This window comes from Rhincodon typus, chromosome 6 (genome assembly GCF_021869965.1).
Source record: "Rhincodon typus isolate 14 chromosome 6, sRhiTyp1.1, whole genome shotgun sequence".
NCBI lineage: Eukaryota > Metazoa > Chordata > Chondrichthyes > Orectolobiformes > Rhincodontidae > Rhincodon > Rhincodon typus.
In genome coordinates this window covers 41,438,027-41,463,129 of record NC_063337.1, presented here as the reverse complement: position 1 = coordinate 41,463,129, position 25,103 = coordinate 41,438,027, and the positions used below count along the sequence as shown (strand labels likewise).

The 25,103-nt window shown below is 39.3% G+C and overlaps 1 protein-coding gene across 1 annotated transcript in view; it reads right to left on the bottom strand.

The window, feature by feature from the left end:
• Window positions 1–25,103, bottom strand: part of LOC109927219 (solute carrier family 35 member F2) — a 52,569-nt gene that overhangs the window by 5,517 nt on the left and 21,949 nt on the right. The window contains exons 5-8 of the mRNA XM_020527173.2: window positions 23,915–24,074; window positions 19,275–19,431; window positions 17,318–17,370; window positions 9,643–9,797 (exon numbers count right to left, since the gene is read on the bottom strand). Coding sequence (XP_020382762.1) covers window positions 9,643–9,797; window positions 17,318–17,370; window positions 19,275–19,431; window positions 23,915–24,074 — 525 coding nt within the window. The remainder of the gene's footprint in view (window positions 1–9,642; window positions 9,798–17,317; window positions 17,371–19,274; window positions 19,432–23,914; window positions 24,075–25,103) is intronic.

Below are 25,103 nucleotides of genomic sequence, written 5' to 3'. Positions count from 1 at the left end.
TAGGAGTGGAAGGGTGGATTAGTAAGTTCGCGGACAATACGAAGGTGGGTCAAGTTGTGGATAGTGCGGAGGGCTGTTCTAGGTTACAAAGGGACATTGATAGGATGCAGAGCTGGGCTGAGAAGTGCCTGAAAAGTGTGAGGTGATTCATTTTGAAAGGACAAACTTGAAAGCAGAATACAGGGTTAACGGAAAGATTCTTAGCAGTGTGGAGAAGCAGAGGGATCTTGGGGTTCATGTCCACAGTTCCCTGAAAGCTGCCACCCAGGTGGATAGAGTTGTTAAGAAGGCGTATGGTGTGTTAGCTTTCATTAATAGAGGGATTGAGTTCAAGAGCTGTGAAGTTATGCTCCAGCTATACAAAAGCCTGGTTTGGCCACATCTGGAGTATTGTGTCCAGTTCTGGTTGCCTCATTACAGGAAAAATGAGGAAGCATTGGAAAAGGTGCAGAGATTTACCAGGATGTTGCCTGGAATGGAGGGAAGGTCTTACGAGGAAAAGTTGAGAGAGCTGGGGCTTTTCTCTTTAGAATGACGAAGGATGAGAGGTGACTTGAATGAGGTGTACAAAATGATCAGAGGTATAGATAGAGTGGACAGCCAGAGACATTTTCCTAGGGTGGAGGTAGCTATTATGAGGGGGCATAGTTTTAAAGTGAGTGGAAGTAGATATAGGGGAGACGTCAGAGGTAGGTTCTTTACTCAGAGAGTGGTCGGGACGTGGAATGCATTGCTGGAGAGGGTAGTGGAGTCAGCCTCATTAGGGGCATTTAAGCAGCTATTAGATAGGCATATGGATGATAGTATAATGTAGGGGTGGAGGTTAGATAGACCTTAGGATTAGTGTAAAAGTTCGGCACAACATTGTGGGCCGAAGGGCCTGTAATGTGCTGCACTGTTCTATGTTCTATGATTGTTGCACAGTGTCCATTCATCTGTTGTCCTAGCAGCTACATGGTTTCACCAACAAAGGCTGCAAAGAACATGGCATAGTTTCTCCACTCCAGGGAAGTACTGGATGACGAAGGGTACTCTCACCACTTGTATGATCCTTTGATCTCTCTGCCCTTCATCTCTCTGCCTATAAACTCTGTGCTGTCCTATCACTGCACCTGATGGAGGGGCTGCACTCCGAGAGCTTGTGTTTTCAAGTAAACTTGTTGGACTATAACCTGGTGTTGTGTTATTTTTGACTTTTTCCGCACTTAATTAACGGTCGTAGTCCTCTGCTGAATTGTAAATTGATCCAAGTCCTCAAGCTTGCTACTTTTTTCTATTGAATTCTTATGACCAAAATGAATGTATAACCGAGATTCAACTGAGCACAAGAGATACAAATTCTGAAATTCTGTATCTGATTTCCAAGAGCTGTATGAGATAAGATTTTCTCGATATAAGGACCCAACTCGAATGTCTTAAATTCAGAAATGTATTTCTTGGCAGTTTGCGGTCTGAGACACTTTTCAGATAGCGTGTTTTTTTAATGTAGAAGCATGAGAATGATTAAATATGTAGCTATGGTAACTGTTGTGCAATGCTATCCACCCACAAATAGACACAGCTGGGAACAGATTCAAGAATTAACCTTCAATAGTTAGCTTAAAAAAGAAACAAGGAAGAATTTTAATGGTAACCTTTCATATTAGTTGACTGGTTGACATAAAGTGGTGTATTAGATCACAGAAGGAGGTTGATGTTAATCACAGTAGTGACTTGATATTTTTCTTTTGGTTTCCATAGCATCCTCCTACACTCTGCTACTGGGAGACACCAACCTTTGCACCATTCTGTAATTATCTAACCAAGAAAATAGCCTGAAATCTTTTATTGGAGATGTAGAATAATACAAGCATTTCAGTGTTGTGCTTTGTATTCTTTAATTATCAATACTATTGCCAAGCACCTTGGAACAACTACATGATACTTTAACAAAAAAAGTTAAAGATCGATCAAATTTAAGTTTTTTATCCAAATATGTAGGACTAGCAAAACTGTGGGTGCATTGAAGTTAAGTTGACTAATGAACACAGAATACTGATTGCAATTATGCTGCATAATGATGTTGCGACAGTATGAATTATTATTTTACAATTATTGAACCTTCAGTTACTACTTCATTAAGAGTTCGCAAATGAACGCAGGTAAATTTCAAAGGAAGTAATGTGTATGGACATCAGTGTTACTGATCAAGTTATGAAATATCAAAAATAAATACATTTTTCATATTTGTCTCAAATTTATTTTTGTCTCCTCCAATAGTTCTCTACTTGCGTTTTGTCAGTGTCTTGCATGTGATGCCCCCTCAATAACTATCAAGGACCCAACACTGGCAATCATCGAATCCCTACAGTGTGGAAGCAGGCTGTTTAGCCCATCAAATCCAACCTACCCTATCCCTGTAACCCAACATTTCCCATGGCTAATCCACCTGCTCATCCCTGGACACAATAGCAATTTAGCATGGCCAATCCACCTAAACTCCACAACTTTGGACATTGGGAGGAAACCAGAGCACCTGGAGAAAACCCACACAGACAGATGGAGAATGTGCAAACTCCACACAGCCAGTCACCCAAGGGTGGAATTGAACCCAGGTGCCTGGTGCTGTGAGGCAGCAGTGCTAACCACAGGAGTGCAAGTCTGAGGACTGAACGAAGACATTCTCCCACCTATTGGAATTGCATTCTGGTAATGTCAATTTATGCAAAACTTGGGAGGAATGAAATTCAAGTGGTCTGAGGTGAAGAATTATTGTTAGTAAACCGCAATTTGATAGTGGCTGATGAAATGAATTCCCACAATACAGAAAATGGAAATTCAAGGACTAAACTTTGATTTGGATTTATGCTTTTTGCTTCTCCTCAAGAACATTGTTCAAAACTGGAAAGAAGAATAATTCAAGTTACTAGCAACCACATAGTCTATTAACTGTGGTGGACTTTTGTAGGATCTATAAATTGCGTTAAAATTGATGAGAAATTTTAAATACAAGGTTTAATTCAAGGACCGCCTACAGATTTGTTAAAGCAAAGTCTTGTTTGCTAAATAAGAACACATGAAATAGAAGCAGGAGTAAGGCATTCAGCATCTGAGTTTGCTCCATCATTTAATGAGATCTTTGACGGCAACACCATTTTTCTGCACTATCCCCATTTCCCTGTTTTTAATACGCAGAAATCTATCAATCTCTGTCTTGAACATGCAATGACTGAGCTTCCTCAGCCCTCTGAGAGGAAAATTCTGAAGTTTCACCACCTTCTGTTTGAAGAAATTCATCCTCATCTCAGTCCTAAAAGGCTGCCCCTTATTTTGAGGCTGTGTCTTCTGGTTCTAGACTCCCCTGGTCAGGAGAATCATCCTTCCCACAAATATCCTGTCAATCCCTGTAAAAATTGTGCATGTTTGAGATCCTATCTCTTTTGTTATTTGTACATGAGCTGTGGGTGTCACTGACTAAGCCAGAATTTATTTCTGCATCACCCCAAAAATAACCAGTTACCAGAAGAAACAAAAGATGACTTTGCAACTTCCAACCCATTGTTGGTATTTGGTTGTCCTTTAGAATGTGGTGGTGAGCTGCCTTCTTGAACTGCTGTATTCCTTGGGGAGCAGGGTCATCCACAGTGCTATTAGGGAGGGAGTTCAGGATCTTGACCCAGTGACACTGAAGGACCAGTGATTTAGTTCCATCAGGATGTGTGTGCCTAGGACAGAAACTTGCAGGTGCTGTTGCTTCCAATCATCTGCTGCCCTTGTCCTTCTAGGTGGTAGAAGTCATGGGTTTCGAAGGTGTTGTCTAAGAAGCCTTTGTGCTGCTAGTGTAGTGCATCTTGTAGATAACACATACTGCTGCTACTGAGGGTTGGTGTTGGGGGGACTGAATGTTTGTGGAAGTGGTGCCAGTCAAACAGGCTGCTTTGTCCTGGACAGTATCAAGGATATGAAGGATATCCAGGTCTTGCTGCACATGGACATGGAATGCTTCAGTATCTGAGGAGCCATGATTGAGACAGAACATGGTGCTATCATCACTGAACATCCTCACTTCTGACTTTATGATGAAAGGAATGGTCACTGATAAAACAGCTGTAGATCATTGGGCCTAGGACACTGTCCTGAGAAACTCCTGCAGTAATGACCTGTGACTGTGATGATTCGTTCTGTGGAGACTGGAAGTAGACCCAGACTATTTACACCTTCCTCAAAGGACAACGCCCTCATTCCAGGGATCTGTTTGGAGAACCTTCATTGTACTTTCTCTATGCCAAGTATGTCTTTTCATGGGTAAGGAGACCAAAACCTCACACAATTCTCCAGGTGTGGCCTCAGTAAGGCTCTATATAATGCAATAGACATTTGAAGAGTACCCTGATTGGATAAACGAAAGATGTTTATATTTTGGCTTTCAAAGCTGTCTCACAAGGAAATACTCAGGTCTGTGATCCCACAGGAAACCTTGTTTGACAGACAAGAAACAATTAGATAATTTAAGGTGGATGTGTAGTTTGGGGGAGAGTTTTAAGGGTCAGTATAGGGCCAGCTTTCGTTCTCAGTATACAGAGATGGTTTAGACTTGAGTATTGGGAATACAATTGTGAAAATGATGTAGAACAACAGAGATCTATGGTTTAAATACACAATTCTATGAAGGTGAGAGCACATATTGAAAAATTTATTTTCTAAAGTACCAATCATATTTTGACTTTTAACATGAAGCGTAGGATACAGGAATGATAAAATTGCACAACACCTCAATTAACCTGTACTTAGAAAATTGTGAGCAGTTTTGGGTACCTGTCATAGAAAGAACACATACAACCAAAACACAGGTAAAACCAGGGTGACAAACTAGTCATAAAAATACTTGAAATACAGGGACAATTTGCAATGATACTAAGAGTGAATGCTAAAAGTGTGTTTCATAAATATTATTTTAATTAGAAAAGATCATGTTAGAGCTGTGTATTCTGAAGTCTTTCCTACTCGATATCGAGGCTTGAAAATTGTTGTAACCTCTCAGCAAGAACTCAGAGTGGGGTAGGAGGCCTGTGAGATTAGGGGGCTTGTTAAAATGGGAGCACATGTGCTATAACTTATCAGAGCTCCATGACTGCTATGGTTGCCTCAGAACTCAGGAGCGCAAAAAGTTCAACTCACGACCCCACTTAGGGTCCCAATCCCATTTTGGGAAGTCCGGCATTAGAGTGAATAGGGAAGCACTATTTCTGCTGGCTGGGGAGTCATTAAAAAGGAATCACCAATTTAAAACTATTATTACCAATGAGAACAAGAGGATTTTTTTATAGAAATGCTACTGCATGAATTCTTTGGATTTGGAGTTGTTGTATCTATGCAGGTCAATTTGATAAATATTCACAACAAAGGAAGAGAAAGTGCTATACACAAGTGTAGGGCAGTGACTCAGACATGACGGAGGAGGTAGGCTGTTTACTTTACCATACTGGCTCTCCTCCTGCAAATCATTTAAAGGAGGTCCTTCATGCTTCAAGATATTTGAAGAACAGTTAAAAATTATTGAACTCTATGACAATAGTATTGACCTTTCTTCAATACAGGAGAACATTTTCCTGAAAATCATTGACATTTCTTGGGCAAAGAACATTAGCATGAATTTGAATAAGTGTCCATGCTGACACTAATTAGGTTTGATATCACTGATGTGCAAATCTAGAAAGTTAATGAAAACTGACAGACTTCAAAGGATGCTGCTGGAGTTCCTCTAAAGTTGATAGCTTGAAAGAAACTATGAATATAGTCCAATGCAGATACAGTCAAAGAGCTAAGCTGAATATGGCAGGACAAGGGTTTATTTTAGCCCAAGCAGCAGGCATACACAACATTTCATCACTTTTATTGTTGTGTAAGTGCTGAAAGTCTGCATATTATGTGGATGTGCTTCCAGGAACATTTTGATTTTTAATACCTGATATGATGCATATATTGATATTTTGGAGGTTACTGTGAAACTGAACCTCGATATAACTGCTTTAAATTACAATTAAAATATGCCATAATTCCAACTCCTCTTATTTTGTTTCTGAACTTTGCCATTCCACAGTACTAGCAATTATTAAATAATACCAGCTCATGTACTCACAGAAAAGAACATCTTCCTTATTTCAAAACTTAACCATTGTAACCAGTATTAAACCACACAGACTTCATGGCCACTTTGAAAGATTCCTTTCAGGAAAATAACAACAAGGTTTTAGAAACTGCCCTTTTTCAGCTTTATCGTCATTTCATCTTTCAAGAGCAAAACTAAAATGAACAAAGCTGTAACTCAAAGTCTGAGAAACCATTAACTCATTTGAAATTCTTCTGCTTCACCTTTGTATGCACCAGATCATGGGAAAAAGCAATGTCTGATTTGATTCAAGTGTACTCTTCAACAATCTTGATTCTCAAAGGATCCAGCCCCAACTTCCAAATGATCTGATTGGATTATGCTTTCAACCTCCACTGCTGGTCAAAAGCTATTTTTTCTTGTTAAACACTAACAAGTTGCCACTTGAATGGACAATCATTACCAATGTACTTTAAGGCTGTAACGAAGGATTCAACAATTTCATCATTTATATACAGCCTTTGGTCACATCATCCAGAAGCACAAATTTCACAATTTCTGTTCAATCCGGTCCAATGTTCAGGTTTTGGATTAAAGCTTTGATCTCAATATTTAACGCTTATAAAACTCTCAGTCACTTTTAACCAAAAAGACCATCACCCCAGATACCAAAGCAAAGTTCCAATCTAAATGTTACAAAAAAAATCTACATAAGACCAACAGCTAACATATTCCAGGAGAGTTAAGTCCAACTCTGCCACATTTTCCTTAACTTGAAACAGACAAAAGTGAATCCGTCTTTGTCAGCTCCTTTCAGTTTAAAGTCCTTAGGATGTTCATGAGGCATAAGGTCTTAACCTAAGACCACAGTCGTTTAGTTAGTGCCTTGAATCATAACAACCTGTCTGCCTTTGGTGCCGTTAGTTTGTGATAGAGACTGTCATTAGATCTTCTCTCCCCCTAGCATCTTACTTATCTGTTATCTTTAGGATGTTTGTAGTGTCCTCCACTTTGAAGGCTGAAGCAAAATATTGGTTTAAGTTATCTGCCATTTTCTTGTTCCCAGTTATTAATTCCTCAGTCATGTCCTCCAAGGGTCCAACTTTTAGCGACTCTGTTTCATCCACTGACTTGCCCTTTAGTCTATTTTTACATTTTCTTCATACCTGTCAAACTGCCTTTATTTAAGCTGAAGACAATGGTTTGAGACTCTAGTTGCTATCCCTCAAACTGAATTCAAACTTCTACAATATTGTTATCGCTACCTCCTAGAGTATCCTTAACCATGCGATCTCTTATTAATCCTACTTCATTACACATTACTTGATCTAAACAGCCCCTTCCTGGGTAAGTTCTGGAATGTGCTGCTCTAAGAAACAAGATGCATTCTACAAATTTGACTTCCATGTTACCCTTCATAATTTGTCAGCCAACAAACAGATTAAGATCACCCATGACAATTGTAGTGCCCATCTTACACATCTTCATTATTTCTTGATTCATCCAACAGTGAGGTTACTCTTAGGGGGCCTAATAGATGACTCCAACACATGATTTCTTTCCCTTTCTAATCCGTATTTCCACATTTAATTTTATCCACTCATGGGACATGTGTGTCATTGGCTGGGCCAGCATTTATTATCCATCCCTAACTACCCTTGAGAATGTGGTAGTGAGCTGCTTTCTTGAACCACTGCAATCCATGTACTGTAGGTTAGACCTACAAAGTCATTACAAGGGAGTTCCAGGATTTTAACCTAAATAGATTCCCTATCATGATCCATTGTATCTGTATCACTCCTCACCACTGCACTGATATCTTTGTTTATTAACATAGCTGCCACACCTCCTTTTACTTCATGCCTGTTCTTGTGGAACATCAAATATCCTTGAATACTGAGTTCCCAGTCTTGCTCACCCTGCAGCCATATCTCCATAATAGCTAATAAGTCATATTCATTTACTTATTTTTGTGCAATCAACTCATCCATCCTGTTACAAATGCTTTGTGCATTCAGAAAAAGAATCTTAACCTTGACTTTTTACCTTTATTGCACTGATTTTAATTTCTTCTGCACTCTTCTGCATTAATTTTCTACACTTTCTGTCACACTTTGATTATCATTTACCTCTTTACTACCTTCCATTTCTGCTCTCATTTTTCCTTTTGAATTTTTAAAAACTCCCTTCATTTGAACTCTCCATTAATTATTTTAAGGCCCTATCTACAGCCCTAGTTATATGATTCATCAGGACACTGGTGCCAACATGGTTTAAATGGAGCCTGTTCCAACAGAACAGCTCTTTCTTTTCCCAGTACTGGTGCTAATCCCCAGTGAATCTGAATCAGAACCCATTTCTCCCATACTAATCCTTCAGCCATGCATTTACCTCCCTAATCTTATTTACCTCACAGTGATTTGCACGTGGGTCAAGTAGCAATCCTGAGATTACTAACTTTGTGATTCTGCTTATTAATTTAGCCCTGAGCCTCTCGTAATCCCTCATTAGAACCTCTTTCCTAGTTCTATTTATGTAATTGCTACCTATGTGGACCATGACAACTGGATCTTTCCTTTCCCACTCCAAGTTTCACACAAGCCCAGGAGAGAGATCCTTAACCTTGGACACAAAAAAATCCTACCAATCACCTACCTGTTTTCTGTGTTATCATACGCAGCCTTGTAAGTTAGAAACAAGTCGGCGGGAATCTCTGTTGCCAGTTTTTATCTTTTGCCTTTCTCACAGTCTTTCTCGCGCAGGTCCACTCTTTTCTTTAAGAAGCTGCCTGTCCGACTCTCTACAGCACTGCTTCTGAAGTCGCTGTCTACACTCTCTCCAGCTCTTTATAAAGCTGTTGTATCCATGCTGTCTTGTACTGTTTCTCTCGAGGACTGTTTCAGAAGCTGCTTTCCACACTGTCCAGTACTTTTTCAGAAGTCACTGTCCTCTCTCTCTCCCTCTCTCTCGTTCTCTCTCTTTCTCCTTTGGTATTTAAGAAGCTATTGTCCCCATTCACTCCCGCTCTTTATGAAGCTGCCATATCTGCTCTTTCTCACACTCCTTTTGAAGCTGCAGTCTCCTCTCTCTCTAGCAATGTTTCAGAAGCTGCTATCCTCACATTGTTTATGACGCTGCTAACACTGCTTTCTCTCCCACTCTTTCAGAACCTGCTGTTCCCATGCTTTCTCTAGCACTGTTCAGAAGCTGCTAGCCCTGCACTTTCATGCTGTTTCAGAAGCTCTTTCCCTGTGCTGTCTCCTGTCCTTTATGAAGCTGCTGTCTCTGCTTTCTAGCACTGTTTGAGAAGTTACTGCCTCCATATTGTCACTCTTTATGAAGCTGCCACTCCTGCTCTCTCTCTCACTCTTTCAGAAGCTGCAGTTTTGACTCTCTCCTGAGCTGTTTCACACGAAAGTCCAGTTCACATGGAAAGTAAATAGCCCTTAAATAATCAGAGGAATGTGTAACATACAAAATGAAATAAAATTGGAATATGCTCCTATGTCTACGACTGAATTTACTAATTCAGTTTTTCTTGGATGGTTACTCACCTTGTAATGGAATAAGAAAATCCCAAAGAAGATGCTGTAGAGGTCTGCAGTTAGGATTGCAAGATTGACTGAGGTGGCACTGCTGATCTTAATCACAAGTGGCAGGAAGCTATACCATCCAAACATGCAAACAGCAAATGCAGTGAACAATAATACTGGAACAAAAAGAATAAAATATGTTTATCAAACCATGTTTATCTCAGATCATGAAATTGTCAATCATGTTTTTAAAATGTAGTCAGACTAGATGCACTTATTTAAGAAGTTTAGAATGGTATCATTCCTTATTTACATTGTTCTTCGCATTTCAAAACAACTATCAATTGGTTGTCTTATCAGTAGATTGGTGAGAGTTTATGTACTCATCACAATTTCCATCAGATTCTATATAATGGTACAAACGTTGCTGTTTGGTAGTTTAATTTGGAGTTTATTGCATATTTTACTCGTCTTTATGTTAGAATATTGCTGGAAATGTACAAAATACTTCAGTGCCAACTTTTACTACTATATTAGAAATTTAGATGTGATGTTAGACCATTAATGGTCAGAACATCTTGCTATGAATTTCCAATTTTCATTGTCAATAGTCAAGGCTAATGGACAACATTTACCACTGCATTGTATTACATTTTCCAATTCGAAACACAGTCTTTTGGTTGTTAGTATTGATTTTACAGCTATTGTCTGCCCTGTTGTTGATTCACCAAACAAAATATTGAGATCAACTAATGCATTCTTACTTCCAAGGTATTTGGTACTCTCTGTTCTCTCCAAGGTAGACAGAACAAACACTTGGTGAGACACATTTTGGTGCAAACTGGTAAGTTGTTTCATTTTGCCATAAAGGCGGCAGATCTAGTTAGACTCCATGAATTCAATCAATGCAACTTATCTTTTACATTACAGTTTCTGTCCATAAAGCTTTTCCTTTAAAAACCTGACTGGCTTTGTTTCTTTATTCAAAGCCAAAAACAGCTTGCCAAACACTTTCAAAACAGTGTGTGAATCAATAAATGTAGAGTGTTAGTTATTAATGAGACAGGTTATCAAACTGATAATTGTCAACATTCTGCTAACAGGGAATGTGCCACATCGGGAACCTGAATGTTATTTCTCAAATGCAGCAGTCATTTTCCTGAAGTAAGTGACAATTGTTTTGAGAATATTTATCGCAGGCAAGTGACAATTATTTGATAATAGGAAAAAATGATGAAGAACTTGCCTTCTCTTTGATTTTGAACTTGGTTCAAGAAGCAATTCTGTCCTATAAACTGAGACAGCCTAATCCTATGAAATCAGCCCTGTCTATATTACAGAATGGACTCCAAACTGAAAATCATGGTTCGAGGCTGTATTTTGTCTGTTCAATCTATCTAATGACCATGGAAATTCTGAATAGAACAGTGATGGAACGATCAAATCATTTGGCAGGCAAATATCCTTAACTTGATGACTCCTAGAATATATGATATCAATGGTTATAATCATATTTGCTACTGTGACTACTGCTTGAGCTGGAGCTGCTTTGAGTCAGTTAGCTCAGTCGGCTGGACAGCTGGTTTGCAGTGTACGGTGACCCTCAGGTTAAACCACTACCAGTTGCCTCTCTGATGCAACAGCAGCCCAAATATCCTCTTGAACTATGGTGACTTTACTTTCACCTTTTACCTGGAGCTGTCAAAGAGAAAATATTTTGTTTTAAATGAGGCAGGTAGGAAAATAACTCTTAAAGTGGATCTTAAAGTGTGACTGCCACAATTGTTAATGTACTATCACACTGTGAAAAAAACATTTGAACCATTCCAATCTTCCTAAAGAGGAAAGAAGCTCAGTTGTTGATGAAAATAAATTTACAATCCACATGCAGTTAGTGTAAAAAGAATGAAGCTCTTATTTTGATTTGTCTATGTGTTTTCTTCCTAGCTTTGACAGTTTAGAATAAAACTATAAATGCCATGTATTCCTGAAAAAAGATAATTTGTTTGTTGAGTCAAGCGTTAGTTTCTCCTCATAAATAGTGATTTTAATGTTTCAGTCTTTTAATGCAAAATTTGGATACATTCACAGTAAACTGAGCTATGTAAATTCTTGAAATTTGTTGTAATAAGTATAACAGGGAATGGGCATTAATGATGGTATTAATGTAAGTTTTGCACTCTGATTCCATTTAGAGTCATACAGTCGCATAGTTATACAGCAGGGAAATACTCTTTGGTCCAACTTGTCCATGCCAACCAGATATCCTACATAAATATAGTCCTATTTACCAGCATTTGGCCCATATCCTTCTAAACCATTCCTATTCATATACCCATCCAGATGCCTTTGAAATGTTGTAATTGTACCAGCCTCCACCACTTGCTCTGGCAGCTCATTCCTTATATGCACCACCCTCCACATGAAAAAAGTTGCCTCTCAGGTCCCCTTGAAATCTTTCTCCTCTCACCTTAAACCTATGCCCTCGAGTTGTGGACTCCTCTACCCTGGGACAAAGACTTTGGCTATTCACCCAATCTATGCCCCTCATGATTTTATAAACCTCTATAAGGTCACCCCTCAGCCTCCAATGCTCCAGGGAAAATAGCTCCAGCCTATTCAGCCTCTCCCTATAGCTCAAACTCTCCAACCCGGGCAACATATTTGTAAATCTTTGCTGACCCTTTCAGGTTTAACAATATCCTTTCTACAGCAGAGAGACCAGAACTGCACGCAGTATTCCAAAAGTGGCCTAACCAGTGTCCTGTACAGCTGCTACATGACCTCCCAAATCCTATACTCAATGCACTGACCAACAAAGGCAAGCATACCAAATACCTTCTTCACTATCCTATCTACCTGCGACTCTGCCTTCAAGGAACTATGAACCTGCACCCCAAGGTGTCTTTGTTCGACAACACTCCCCAGGACCCTAACATTAAGTGTATAAGTCCTGCCCTGATTTGCTTTACCAAAATGCAACACCTCACATTTATCTAAATTAAACTCCATCTGCCAATCCTCAGCCCATTGGCCCGTCTCATCAAGGTCCTTCGTACTCTGAGATAATCTTCTTCACTGTCCACTATTCACTAATTTTGATGTCATCTGCAAACTTACTAACTATTCCTCCAATATTCACATCCAAATCATTGATGTAAATGACAAAAAATAGTGGAACCAGCATTGACCCTTACAGCACACCGTTGGTCACAGGCCTCCAGTCTGAAAAACAACCCTCCACCACCACCCTCTGTCTTCTACCTTCAAGCCAGTTCTCTTTCCAAATGGCTAGGTCTCCTCGGATCCCATGGGATCTAATCTCGCTAGCCAGTTTACAATGCAGAGCCTTGTTGAATGCCTTGCTGAAGGCCATACAGAAAAAATCCACCATTTTGCTTTCATCAATCTTCTTGTGACTTCTTCAAAAAATTCAATCAAGTTAGTGAGACACGATTTCCTACTCACAAAGCTATGTCCACTATCCCCAATAGGTCCTTGCCTTTCCAAATACATGTAAATCTTGTCCCTTAGAATCCCCTGCAACAAATTCCCAACCACTGATGTCAGGCTTACCGGTCTAGAGTTCACTGGCTTTTCCTTACCATCTTTCTTTAATAATGGCACCACATTAGCCACCTTCCAGTCTTCCAACACCACACTTGTGGCTATCGATGACACAAATATCTCAGCAAGGGACCCAGCAATCACTTGCCTAGCTTCCCACAAAGTTCTAGGACACACCTGATCAGGTCCCAGGGATTTATCCACCTTTACACGTTTTAAGACGTTCAGCACCACTTCCTGTGTCATAGCAACACCATCCAAGATATTACTACTGTATTTGCTTTTCCAAGTTCTCCAGCTTCCATATGCTTCTCCACAGTAAATACTGATGTGAAATACTTGTTTAGTATCTGATAATTTCTTGCAGTTCCAAACATAGACGGCCTTGTTGATCTTTAAGGGACCCTATTCTCTCCCTTGTTACTCTTTTGCATTTTTGTAGAAACTCTTTGGATTCTCCTTAACCATAATTGCCAAAGCTATCTCATATCCCTTTTGTGCCCTCCTGATTTCCCTCTTGGCTTTAAAGCCCTCAAGGAATTCACTTGAACTCTGCTGTCCATACCTGCCATATGTCTCCTTCTTTTCCTTGACCAGAGCCTCAATTTCTCTAGTCATTCAGCATTCCCCTCACCTACCAGCCTTGCCCTTCACACTAACAGGAACATACTGTCTCTGGACTCTTGTTATCTCATTTTAAAGGCCCCCAATTTTCCAATCATCTCTTTACCTGCGAATAGCCTCCCAATCAACTTTTGAAAGTTATTGCCTAATACCATCAAAATTGGCCTTACTCCAATTTAGAACTTTAACTTTTAGATCAGGTCTATCCTTTTCCATCACTATTTTAAAACTAATATAATTATGTTCACTTGCCCCAAAGTGCTCCCCCACTGATACCTGCCTTATTTCCCAAAAGAAGTTCAGGTATTGCACCTTCTCAAGTCGGTACATCCACATTCTGAATAAGAAAATATTTTTGTACATAATTAAAAAATTCCTCGCCATCCTAGCCCTTAACACTATGGTATTCCCAGACTTATATTTGGTAAGTTAAAATCCCCTACCACTACAAATCTATCAATCTAACAAACATCTGAGATCTCCTTAGAAATTTTTTTCTCAGTATCCCACTGACTACTGGGGGGCTTATAGTACAATCCCAATAAAGTGACCATCCCTTTCTTATTTCTCAGTTCCTCCCAAATAACTTCACTGGAAATTTCCCAGGAATATCCTCCATAAGTACAGCCATAATGTTATCCCCAACCAAAAACACCACTCCCCCTCCTCTCTTGCCCCCCTCCTTTCTACCCTTCCTATGGCATCTACATCTTGCAACATCAAACTGCCAGTCCTTCTCTTCCCTGAGCCATGTTTCTGTAATAGCTATGATTATCCCATTCTCCCAACCACACCCTGAGTTCTGCCTTATATGTCAGGCCTCCAGCATTGAAATAAATGCAATTTAATTGATCAGCCTTACCTCATTCTCTGCCTTGCTTTTGCCTGCCTTGACTATTTGACTTGTTCCTGTTCTCGACCGTACCAGCCTCAGGCTAATCTCTTTTGTCACTATCTCTTTGGATCCCCACTTACCAGTTTAAAGCCTCCCAAGTAGCACTAGCAAATCTCCCCACCAGGATGTTGATCCCCTTCCAATTCCGGCACAACCCGTCCTCCTTATACAGGTCACTTCTAATCCAGAAGAGATTCCAATGATCCAAAAATGCCAATCTCTGCCCCCTGCACTAGCTCCTCAGCCATGCATTCATCTGCTCAATCCACCTATTCCTACTCTCACTAGCATGTGACACTGGGAGAATCCAGATTTTACTACCTTTGAGGACCTAGTTTATAACATCCTGCCTAATTTCCTACATTGTCTCTTCAGAACCTTGTCCTTTCTCTTCCTGTGTCATTGGTACCAACATGTACAATGACCTTCTGTTGGTCACTCTCCCCTTTTGAGAATATTCTGCTGCTTTTCTGAGACATCCTTGACCATGGCACTAGGGAGGCAACACACCATCCTGATGTCACGTTATATGATGTCAGAAATATCTATCTGTGTCCCTGACTAGAGAGTTCCCTACCACCATTGATCGCTTGGAACCTGTCATACCCCTCATTACAGTAGAGCCAGTCTCAGAACCAGAAACTTGGCTGCCAGTGCTATATTTCCCTGTAAGCCCATCATCCCCTAAATTTTCTAAAACAGCATATCTGTTTGAGAGGGGGATAGCCACAGGATACTCCTGCACTACCTGCCTACCTCTCCTACTTTTTCCTAAAGGTAAACCATCTACCTGACTGTATTTGCGGTTTTTCTACCTTCCTGAAACTGTCATCTATCACACCTCCTAGCTCCCGTAAATTCCTCATTGCCTCTAACTGCTGCTCCAACCGACCCATGCAATCCAATAGGATTCGCACCCAAACACACTTCCTGCAGACGTAAACAGCAGGAACATTGAAATTCTCCCTAATCTCCCACATCAGACAGGAAGAGCACATTGTTTTACTAAAGGACATCTCTGCACCTTAATCTACAAACCCAGAAAATAGCAGAGTCTTACTGCTCTAAAAACAATGCTCCAGTATAACTTACTACCTATGTTTTATATTTTTAAAAATTAATCAAGACAGATCTCAGTAAAACATAAAAATAAAACCTTTACCCTACTCCCTATTATAGACTTATGAAAAAAAAGTTTGAGATTTATAAGTTCTATATGTCTTTAAAACAAACACTTAACTGCTGACACTCCTAGCTGTCATTAGCTCCAATAATAAGGTCTCACCAAGGTCAGCTGTGACATTTCACTGTTTGTCTTTCTTGGACCGACTTCTAAATCCCAGAGATGCTGTACTTTCAAGTCAGTCAACTGTGAAAGTTCACTGCTTGGTTTTTTGATGAACGCTACAGCCATCCTCTCACGTGGTTTCTCCCGAGACTCTTTCTCTCTCTCTTTCCTCCAGTTTTAAAGTATCATTATTTTTGATTTTTGTTTAAAAGTTCTAAAAACAAAGCTAAACCTTATAAAAACCATAATTACTGCTCCAAGAACTCAAGGAAACCAGCTCAAGCACTGAAAAAAGCCTCAAAACGAACAATTCTTGGAGCCACAATGATCTCTTGGCAGGGACACACTCTTAACTCAGGGCAAAAGCTCTTCTTGGTGAGAAAACTATTGAAGCCGAAAATTAAATGTAGAGTAGAGGTCTCCTTTAACTTTTGTGCTACTCATCGGTGAGGACAAACATCAAGAGCTCTGATGCTTTTTGTTGTCAAATAACCTGCAGAAACTCATTGGCTAAGCTTCAATTATCTCCTCTAGTGTGAAGTATTTGAAGGCTACCTACAGACCTATATGTTGTTTGTTGCTCATATCATCTGAAAACACAACATCATGTGCATACTGGTGATGCCCAGTAATACCTCATTCCAACCTCTCTCAAATCCTCCACTGTCTCTGATATGTCACACTGTTTAACTACCATCTGGATGAACAGAAATTTCCTCCAATTAATTATTGGAAACGCCAAAGCAATTGTCTTTGCTCATCGTCCTTTGGTCACTGATCACTGTTTCCATTCAATGTAATTGTCTGAAGCTAAGACAGACCTTTTACAACCTTGCTAGGGTATTTGACCATAAGATGAGCCTCTGACCCACATATCACCCAGACTGCTTATTTTTGCCTCTGCAACACTGTTCAACTTTGATGCCTGATGCATCTGCTTAAACTTGTGATCATCCAAATATCAACTACCTGAGTCTTAACTCATGCCAAGTCTCATTTTAAAATCGCTGTCTTCGTTTTCAAATTCCTCCATGGCATCTCCCCTTCCCATCTATGAAAATCACCTCCAACTTTAATTGCGCATTTACAATTTTAATCACTCCAATTTTACTTTCAACAGCTTTAAGCTCCAGACTTCCCTCCCGAGTCTTCTAATTTTAGGATCCTTCTTAAAATGTAAGTCTTTGACCAAACACTTGGTCATCTATCTGATATCTCCTTCTGTAAATGAATGTGAAAAAAAATATTTTGCTAAATGCCTTGAGACATTTGGCTATGTTAAGGGAACAACATAAAGTTGTTGTTGTTGAATAGATGCTTACCGACTTGCCAGCTCCAATTAATGTTTGCAATTGCATTACGTTCCAGAATACTTCTATAACATAAGAAAATGAAAAACATGATCTAAAAATAATAAATATTAAGCATACAAGTCATTCATCATTTTTTCACAAAACAATCTTTTTATTTCAGCCTCTTTTCCCTCTCATATGCTTTTTAAAATATTGATTTTTATTCTTTAAACGAAAATAGTAATGCCATATAACTCCATGTCTGACATCACATACATTGGTTACTCAATCACCTACATCATTCAGAATATTTTTCAATTACACCATTAAATAACCCAAACCTAACTCAGCAGAATCAACCTGAATGAATTCCACTCCCAATTAAATTATATTTAACATTAAATGTAAAGGTATAAATTAGTTAAGAGATTCTCTGTTGTGATTTATGGTCTTAATCACTCATATTGTTCTCCATTGCTCAATATATGCCTGATATTTCACTGGCTGTTATGTGGCAACACAAGTAAATTACAAGCATATTGAAATATTGTAATAATACTTGTATATTTTCATTGTTTAGGCTGAGCTGTCACAATGAAGGTGATAGTAAGAGTGGCATTCACAATCAACATGAGCAACTCATAGTGTCATTCAGCCATACAGCATGGAAACAGAGCCTTCAGTCCAACTTGTCCATGCTGACCAGGTTTCCCAAACTAAACTAATCCCTTTTGCCAGTGTTTGGCCCATATTCCTCTAAACCTTTCCTATTCATGTACTTGTCCAAATGTCTTTTAAATGTTGTAACTGCACCTGCATCTACCACTTCTTCTGGCAGTTCATTTCATATATGAACCACCCTCTGTATGAAAAAGTTGCTCCTCAGGTGCAAATTAAATTTTCCCCTCTCACCTTAAAACTACGCCCTCCAGGTTTCACCTTATCTATGCCCCTCACAATTTTATAAACCTCTATAAGGTCACCCCTCAACCTCCTACATTCCAGCAAAGGACTCCCAGCCTGTCCAGCCTCTCCTTATAAATCTTTTATGCACCCTCTCCAATTTAATTATGTTATTAGTAGCTCAATCAACAATATTGAGTTAGGCTTATTTTTCAGTTTAACTTAAAACTAAAAGTTAGATTTTAAGTTGTTCCCTAAGAGTAGTTCTTGACCAGGACACTTCTGAATTATTAAAAAAACTTGCTTGAATTGAAATAAATTTATTTGGGCTCAGCCTGACACATGGGCAGTTTGCTTGACAGTGATTCATAACTTGTTGTACATTACAAGATCCCCTAATTCTCCTGAGGAAACAAGCTTTACCTTAATGATAAATTGGGCAGCATGATGGTTCAGTGGTTAGCACTGCTGCCTTACAACACCAGGGACCAAGGATTCAATTCTCACCCTCGAGTGACTGTCTGTGTGGAGTTTGTGTGTTCTCCCTGTGCCTGTGTGGGTTTCCTCTGGGTGCTCCAGTTTCTTCCCACAGTCCAAAGATGTGCAGGTTAAGTGGATCGGCCATGCTAAATTGCCCATAGTGTCCATGAATGTGCAGGCTAGGTGGATTAGCCATGGTTAATGTGGGATTACAGGGTTGGAGTAGGGGGGAGTGGGATAGTTTTTGGAGGGGGGTGTGCACTCAATAGGCTGAATGGCCTGTTCCCACACTGTAGGGATTCTATGAAAAATGATAAACAAATGTTGGACACTACAGGAATAATTTAGTCTTAAGATTATGACATCCTACAGTCAAATCAAAATACATTTTTAATTAATTAATAATTTTTCTTTTCATTTCATCTGTTGCTAGTCAAATAATGTCATGGGAGGTATTTTTAGTGTTCTACATGGAAAATATTGATTGAAAAGGAGCTAAACATGAACTAAAATTGTGCCAATTAACTCAGCTTCCTGTTGTACCAATAACATTAAAACACAGTTAATATTAGACACAATATAGAAAAACAATGCCATTCCTTACAACTGTATACCACTAAAGAAGGTTGCAAATAAGCCAAGCATTCCGAGGAACTCCTCACGGCTAAAGTTTTTCACAACAAATTCTTCACAAACATTAGAAACTCCATAAAGTGCGGCACCGCCCAGGACCAGAAAGTCTCCCAGCAACTTATTGCTACCTATTTGAAAAAAAAACAAAATCATCAATAATACTGCATTTTATAACAAAATAGAACTGTATTCTTTATTTGAGTAACAAAAATGTTTAAATGCATGTTGATGAATATTTGAGACAAATCTCCATGGAAACTAATCGATCCATGGTCAGTAAAGCAACATTTTTAAAAAGTAGCTGCTCTATATTCTAGTCAGAAGTGATATTGAGGTTTATAGAGATATTCATTGCTCTGCCAGAGAGACTGGAAAGAAAACTAATGTTTCCTAAAGTGTGGTAGGGAAATTCATGATAAAAATAAAGATACATTAACTCTGGATGGACTACATCTGATTTGCCAAGTGGTAATTTTAGGCCCTGGGTTTCTTATATTGCAAACATATGAAAAGTGTGGGGTAAACAGTGGCTCACAATGCTGTAATCCCAGCATTGCGTGACAGCTTACTCCAGAGGCCAAACACTTATTTTCCCATCAACTGAAACTAGTTTGAGATATTTTCTAATCTACCTGTTCAGAGATGTCATTTCACATCTCTGGAGCAGATGGGATATGAACCCAGGTCTCTTAGCTCAAAGCTATGAACACTACCACTGAACTACAATTTCTATGCTTACATATACTTATGTCCCTAATACTCCCAAAACCTGTTCAATTTGAATAGTCTATCAGCTTAGATGAAGTCTAATTCTTTCATAGAGTCATAGAGTTATACAACACAGAAAAAGACCCTTCGGTCCAATCAGTCCTTGCCAAACATAATCCTGAAGTAAACTATTCCCACCTGCCTGCTCTTGGCCCATATCCCTCCAAACCTTTCCCATTCATGTACGTATCCAAATGTCTTTTAAACATTGTAATTGTGCCCACATCCACCACTTCCTCAGGAAGTTCATTCCACATGTGAACCACCCTCTGTCTAAAAAACTTGCCCCTCAAAAAATTCTCTCCTCTCACTTTAAAAAAGTATTCCCTAGTCTTGACATCCTCCATCCTAGGGAAAATACACCTACCAGTAACCCAATCAATACCCATCATGATTATATAAACTTCAATCAGGCATCTCTCAACCTCCTATGTCCCAGTGAAAAAAGTCCCAGCCTATCCAGCCTTTGTTTATAACTCATACCTGGCAACGTCCTGTAAATCTCTTCTAAACTCTCTCAGCTTAATAATATTCTTCCTATAACTGGACGACCAAAACTGGACACGATACTCCAGAAGAGGCTTCACCAATGTCCTGTACAATCTCAACATGACTTCCCAATTCCTATACTCAGGACTTCAATCAAAACTCCATAAGTTTTTCTAAATTAGCAAGCCCGAACTCTGTTAAGTTAGATATCAATCTAGAGTCTTCTCATTGGCATATTTGAAGAAGACTGATTGGAAGAATATTTCCAAAGATGTTAACATTGACCTCTGCAGCCCTGGTTAATAACACTTGCAAGATTCAAAAACAGAGCATAAACTCAGTTCCGATATGGCCAAAATCATGTGATAGTAAAAGCAAATATTGATGCTTTAAACTGAGCTTTAAATGTCTGGCTATGTCACAATCATCTTGTAGTGTAGTCCTATTAGATTATTCAATGTAATTGGTGGAAGCTATATGCTACATAACATTTCCATCATAGACTAGAAAGAAATGAAGGAGGAGAGATGATCACATGCCAGGACAGGTAGGAGACACTGGAATGACCCTTTAGATGTCACACGCATTCAAAGAAGCCATATTCACCTAACTCCTAGAGCCAACTCTAAAACTATGTTGTTTGCATAGGTACACAATGCAAAGCCTGCAAACTCTTTCATCAATATTGTCCTCCACACTACAGCAACTACCATGGGCGGAAATTTTCAGATTTCTTCTCTGCAAAGTTAAAAATAAACTGTCTAGATAGATTGATGATAAAACATATCTCAGGCTATAAATTTAAAATGTATGTTTATTGGAGTGTTTGACAGCATGTGATTTATGCACCCTCATGTATATCCTTGTGCTTTTGTTATCCATTTCCTTGTTAGAGTAGTTGAGGTTCAAGTCATTTTGGATTAAGCTGTCCCTGTATTTCTTTGTGCTGGCCTTGAGACAATGTTTAAAATGGTTGCTGCATGTCTGTTGCTGTGTTCATTGTCTCATCCTGCTCACTTTCTGGTACATGTTCTGGCAGTTAAGAAATAGGCTGAAAGTGATGCTATGTGTGTCTCAGCAGGCATAAGCATTCAGATGTGCTGCAGTCTATAGTGAGATATTCCCTTGAGCAGAAGACATTTTGTTCCTGAAATTTTTGCTACGGCTGTAGAATTCTACAGCAAAGCCATGCTGTAGGTGGATTCCAATTGCAAAGAGCAGAATTAACAGGTATAGGGGAGCTCCACCTTGGTCACTAGCAGATCTTCAAAGACCTTATACACAGTATCAGATGACTCCCAAATGTTAAACTCTTGTACCAACATTCTTTTACTTGAATAATTTGCATGCAGTTGTAGGCAATCAATTACAGTTTGAATGGAGAGAGGGTCTAGGCCCAAAACATCAGCTTTCCTGCTCCTCTGATGCAGCTTGGCCTGCTGTGTTCATCCAGCTCTACACCTTGTTACCTCAGATTCTCCAGCACCTGCAGTTCCTACTATCTGTGGAACAGTTTGAATGGAAACATTTTTGGGCGCTTATATGCACAAGCGCACGATAGGGAAAATTGAATAACTTTAGTTTCTAAAATTTTCAGATGCCTTTTATTCATCTGCTTCTTTGAATATTGCAAGGTGCTAGTGGCATTCTCAATTATCACTATCTCCTTTGGAGACTGCTTTCCAAAAGAAAGGTGATTTGAACTGCTGAGCAGACCAGTTCATCATTAGTGCATCTTTTCCACAGTTCTCGTTCAGCAAGCTATACAATATTTCAACAGATGCAGCTTCATCACTATTCAATGTACACTTCTTTTAATTCTGCAGCAAGGAAAAATCAGGCTGTAGTCCTTGAAATTCCTGTGCTTGCGCAGAGAATGTCAATTATGGCCAAAGACTTGTGTTTGGTCTCTTAGTATTCCTTCAAAAATGCTCAGCGTTGTCTGTAGGCTGAACATATTATTCTAATTTTTGTGAAGCCACATTTCAAATTTTGTTTTGGTAATTTTGGCTGCCTAATTCCAACAGGGCATTTGTTTATCACAACTTAAGAAAGCAAAATAAAGTTAAGGATAAGAATTGGCCTGATTGTACTCGAAACCGTGTACCATTCAAGAAAAATCACCTACATTCATTTAGGGTTAAATTTTCACAGTGCCTGTACAAAATAGTCAATGGCAAGAAGTTTAAGAAAGTAGTGAGAATGAAAAATGAGACTTCTTATGACAAGAAAGATGTTGGTCAGATTTTCCCTTAATGTTTCAGTGACTAGTTGACAGCCTCACTCCTGAGCAAGGGGGTAGCATTTCAGTCCTCCAATTCTCTGTCATTACCCCCTGTATCCGAAATGGATTGGAATACGATTGTCAACATCCCTGCAATTTCAACCTTACATCCCTCAGCTAGGATGCATCTCACCTGGACTGGATGCTGTGTCCATCTTTAATTCAGCCTGCCTTCCTCATACATCCTTTTATGTTTTATCTCATTCAGTAACATAGCAAACTTATTTACTGCATCTTTGGAAAAGTTCTCTTCCTTGGCAAACATTGACACAGGCCTTTTGCCTCCACCAATACATTTATTTTCGTCCCTATTTGGTCCCATGGGTCCCATAACAAGCCTTTATGTTAATATGCATGAAAGTCCCTTTTTTATTTTAGCCATCAATCTGTTCTCATTTTATCCCTTTGCCCCTCCTATTTCCTCTTTCCGTTCTCCCTTGTACTTTCGACATGTAAGCCTGATTTATCAAGTTGACATCTGTCAATTGCCAAGAGATATGCAGAGATCAGGAACAGCATCCCAGCAGTTGCTGCTGAACTTTTTCAAGTGTTAAAGGGGTAGAAATCACCTCTTATAAAAAGTAGGTGTTCATTTCTAGAATAATCTCCTGGACAAATTTTGATCACCTGGATTGGTCTGAGAGGAATTTTCCAGTATTTTCTTCTACCAAATTGACCTGAGCTTTTAATCTGTTTTTGAATGGTCTGGAGTTCATTTGTTGTTTTGGCAGGGTATCATAATTGTGTGAGACCCGTTTGATTGATGGGACAGTCTTTTCCTACGTATCATTATATGTGAATACTCCTCCAAAGCTGCCGGACAGCAATTACCCTAGGTTAAAATAATGTGGACATGCTGGAGTTTAGCAATAAAATGTGTCAGTTTCCTTAGGAGAGTAACTAAATTCAATAGAGTTCATGATCAAGTACATTATACATTGTTTCTGTGCTGAATGTCCTTTTCTCTGTCTATGCTTTGCTAAAGCTCATGCAACACTCTGAAGACTCTGAGTGTTAAAAACATTTCATACAATTCCAAATCCAGTCAGGTCCCCAGCACCAAGTCTTACCTGATCCTTGTTGTTTTGATGCTAGGACATCCGCACCAACCATAATTCCAACGCCCAACAAGCACATTAAAACAGCCACAAAGTGGATGATTTTGTATCTTGATCGCAAGATAAACCATGATAGAAGCATCACCACAGGAATGACAAAACAGTCTAGGAACTGAAAATGTACAACAAACACATCTCAACATGTAATTCATTTATATTTACCTACAGTATGAGTAGACTAGAAATTCAGTTCTGTAGCGCCATGTTTTGAGGACTAGAGACCCTGGTTTGTGTCCAAAATTACATTCAATGCACTCACAATTTTAGTGTGGGATGCACTGAATCAAGTTTTGATAAAGGTCTAACAGAAGCATCCTGTACCCATATCAGAGGCTAACACGAAAATATACGAACAAAGTTCCTAACCTCCCGCTTCTGCTTCCTATTCCAAAAAGGTTTTCTGCCTGAGGCAGCTAGCACCAGTGGTTGCCTCAAGAAAACCAGTGCTAAGCAGCATCAAATGAAAGGAAGGTTAGCACTTACCTTAACGACCCTGGTTCCCAGTCCCAAGATCTCAGGCATTACGCATAACTCCATCCTCAAGCCTCTCTCCCCACTCTGATCAACTTCACACAGCCCGAACCTCCAAACCCTTCTAATAAAGCTCCCAACTCCTTAACAATACTGCATACCCCTGAACTGTCCCCACACCTGAGCACACTCCAAGGTCCCCAACAATGCTGCAATACCATAGGTCATTCTATTCTGACCTCTTAGTATCGTCACCCTACCCCAGTGCATTTGAGTTCCGGACATTCCACCATCAGATGTGGGCGATCTTACCCAATCATATAAGTGAACATTGACCTGAACTTATGCAGACTCCCACCACTGCACATTTGACATTGTAACAACTACCAAAGCTCAAAACCCCAGCTCCTAGCACTTCCCAATGCAAGTATGACTGTTAAAGTAGGCATTCAAAAGTAGGCACTGCTGAATTTCTGGCCAGTGTATTTTAATCTGTTTTACCCATTTATTCTTTCAAGTACTTATTGAGTCAGATTAAAATTATGTATAAACCAATGGCAAGAAATATTGATTACACAAATTGGAAGGTACAACATTTCTTCATCTTGTTTCATAATCTCTATCATTCAAATTCAAAGAACAGTGTAGAAACTAAACATGCTTTAATCTT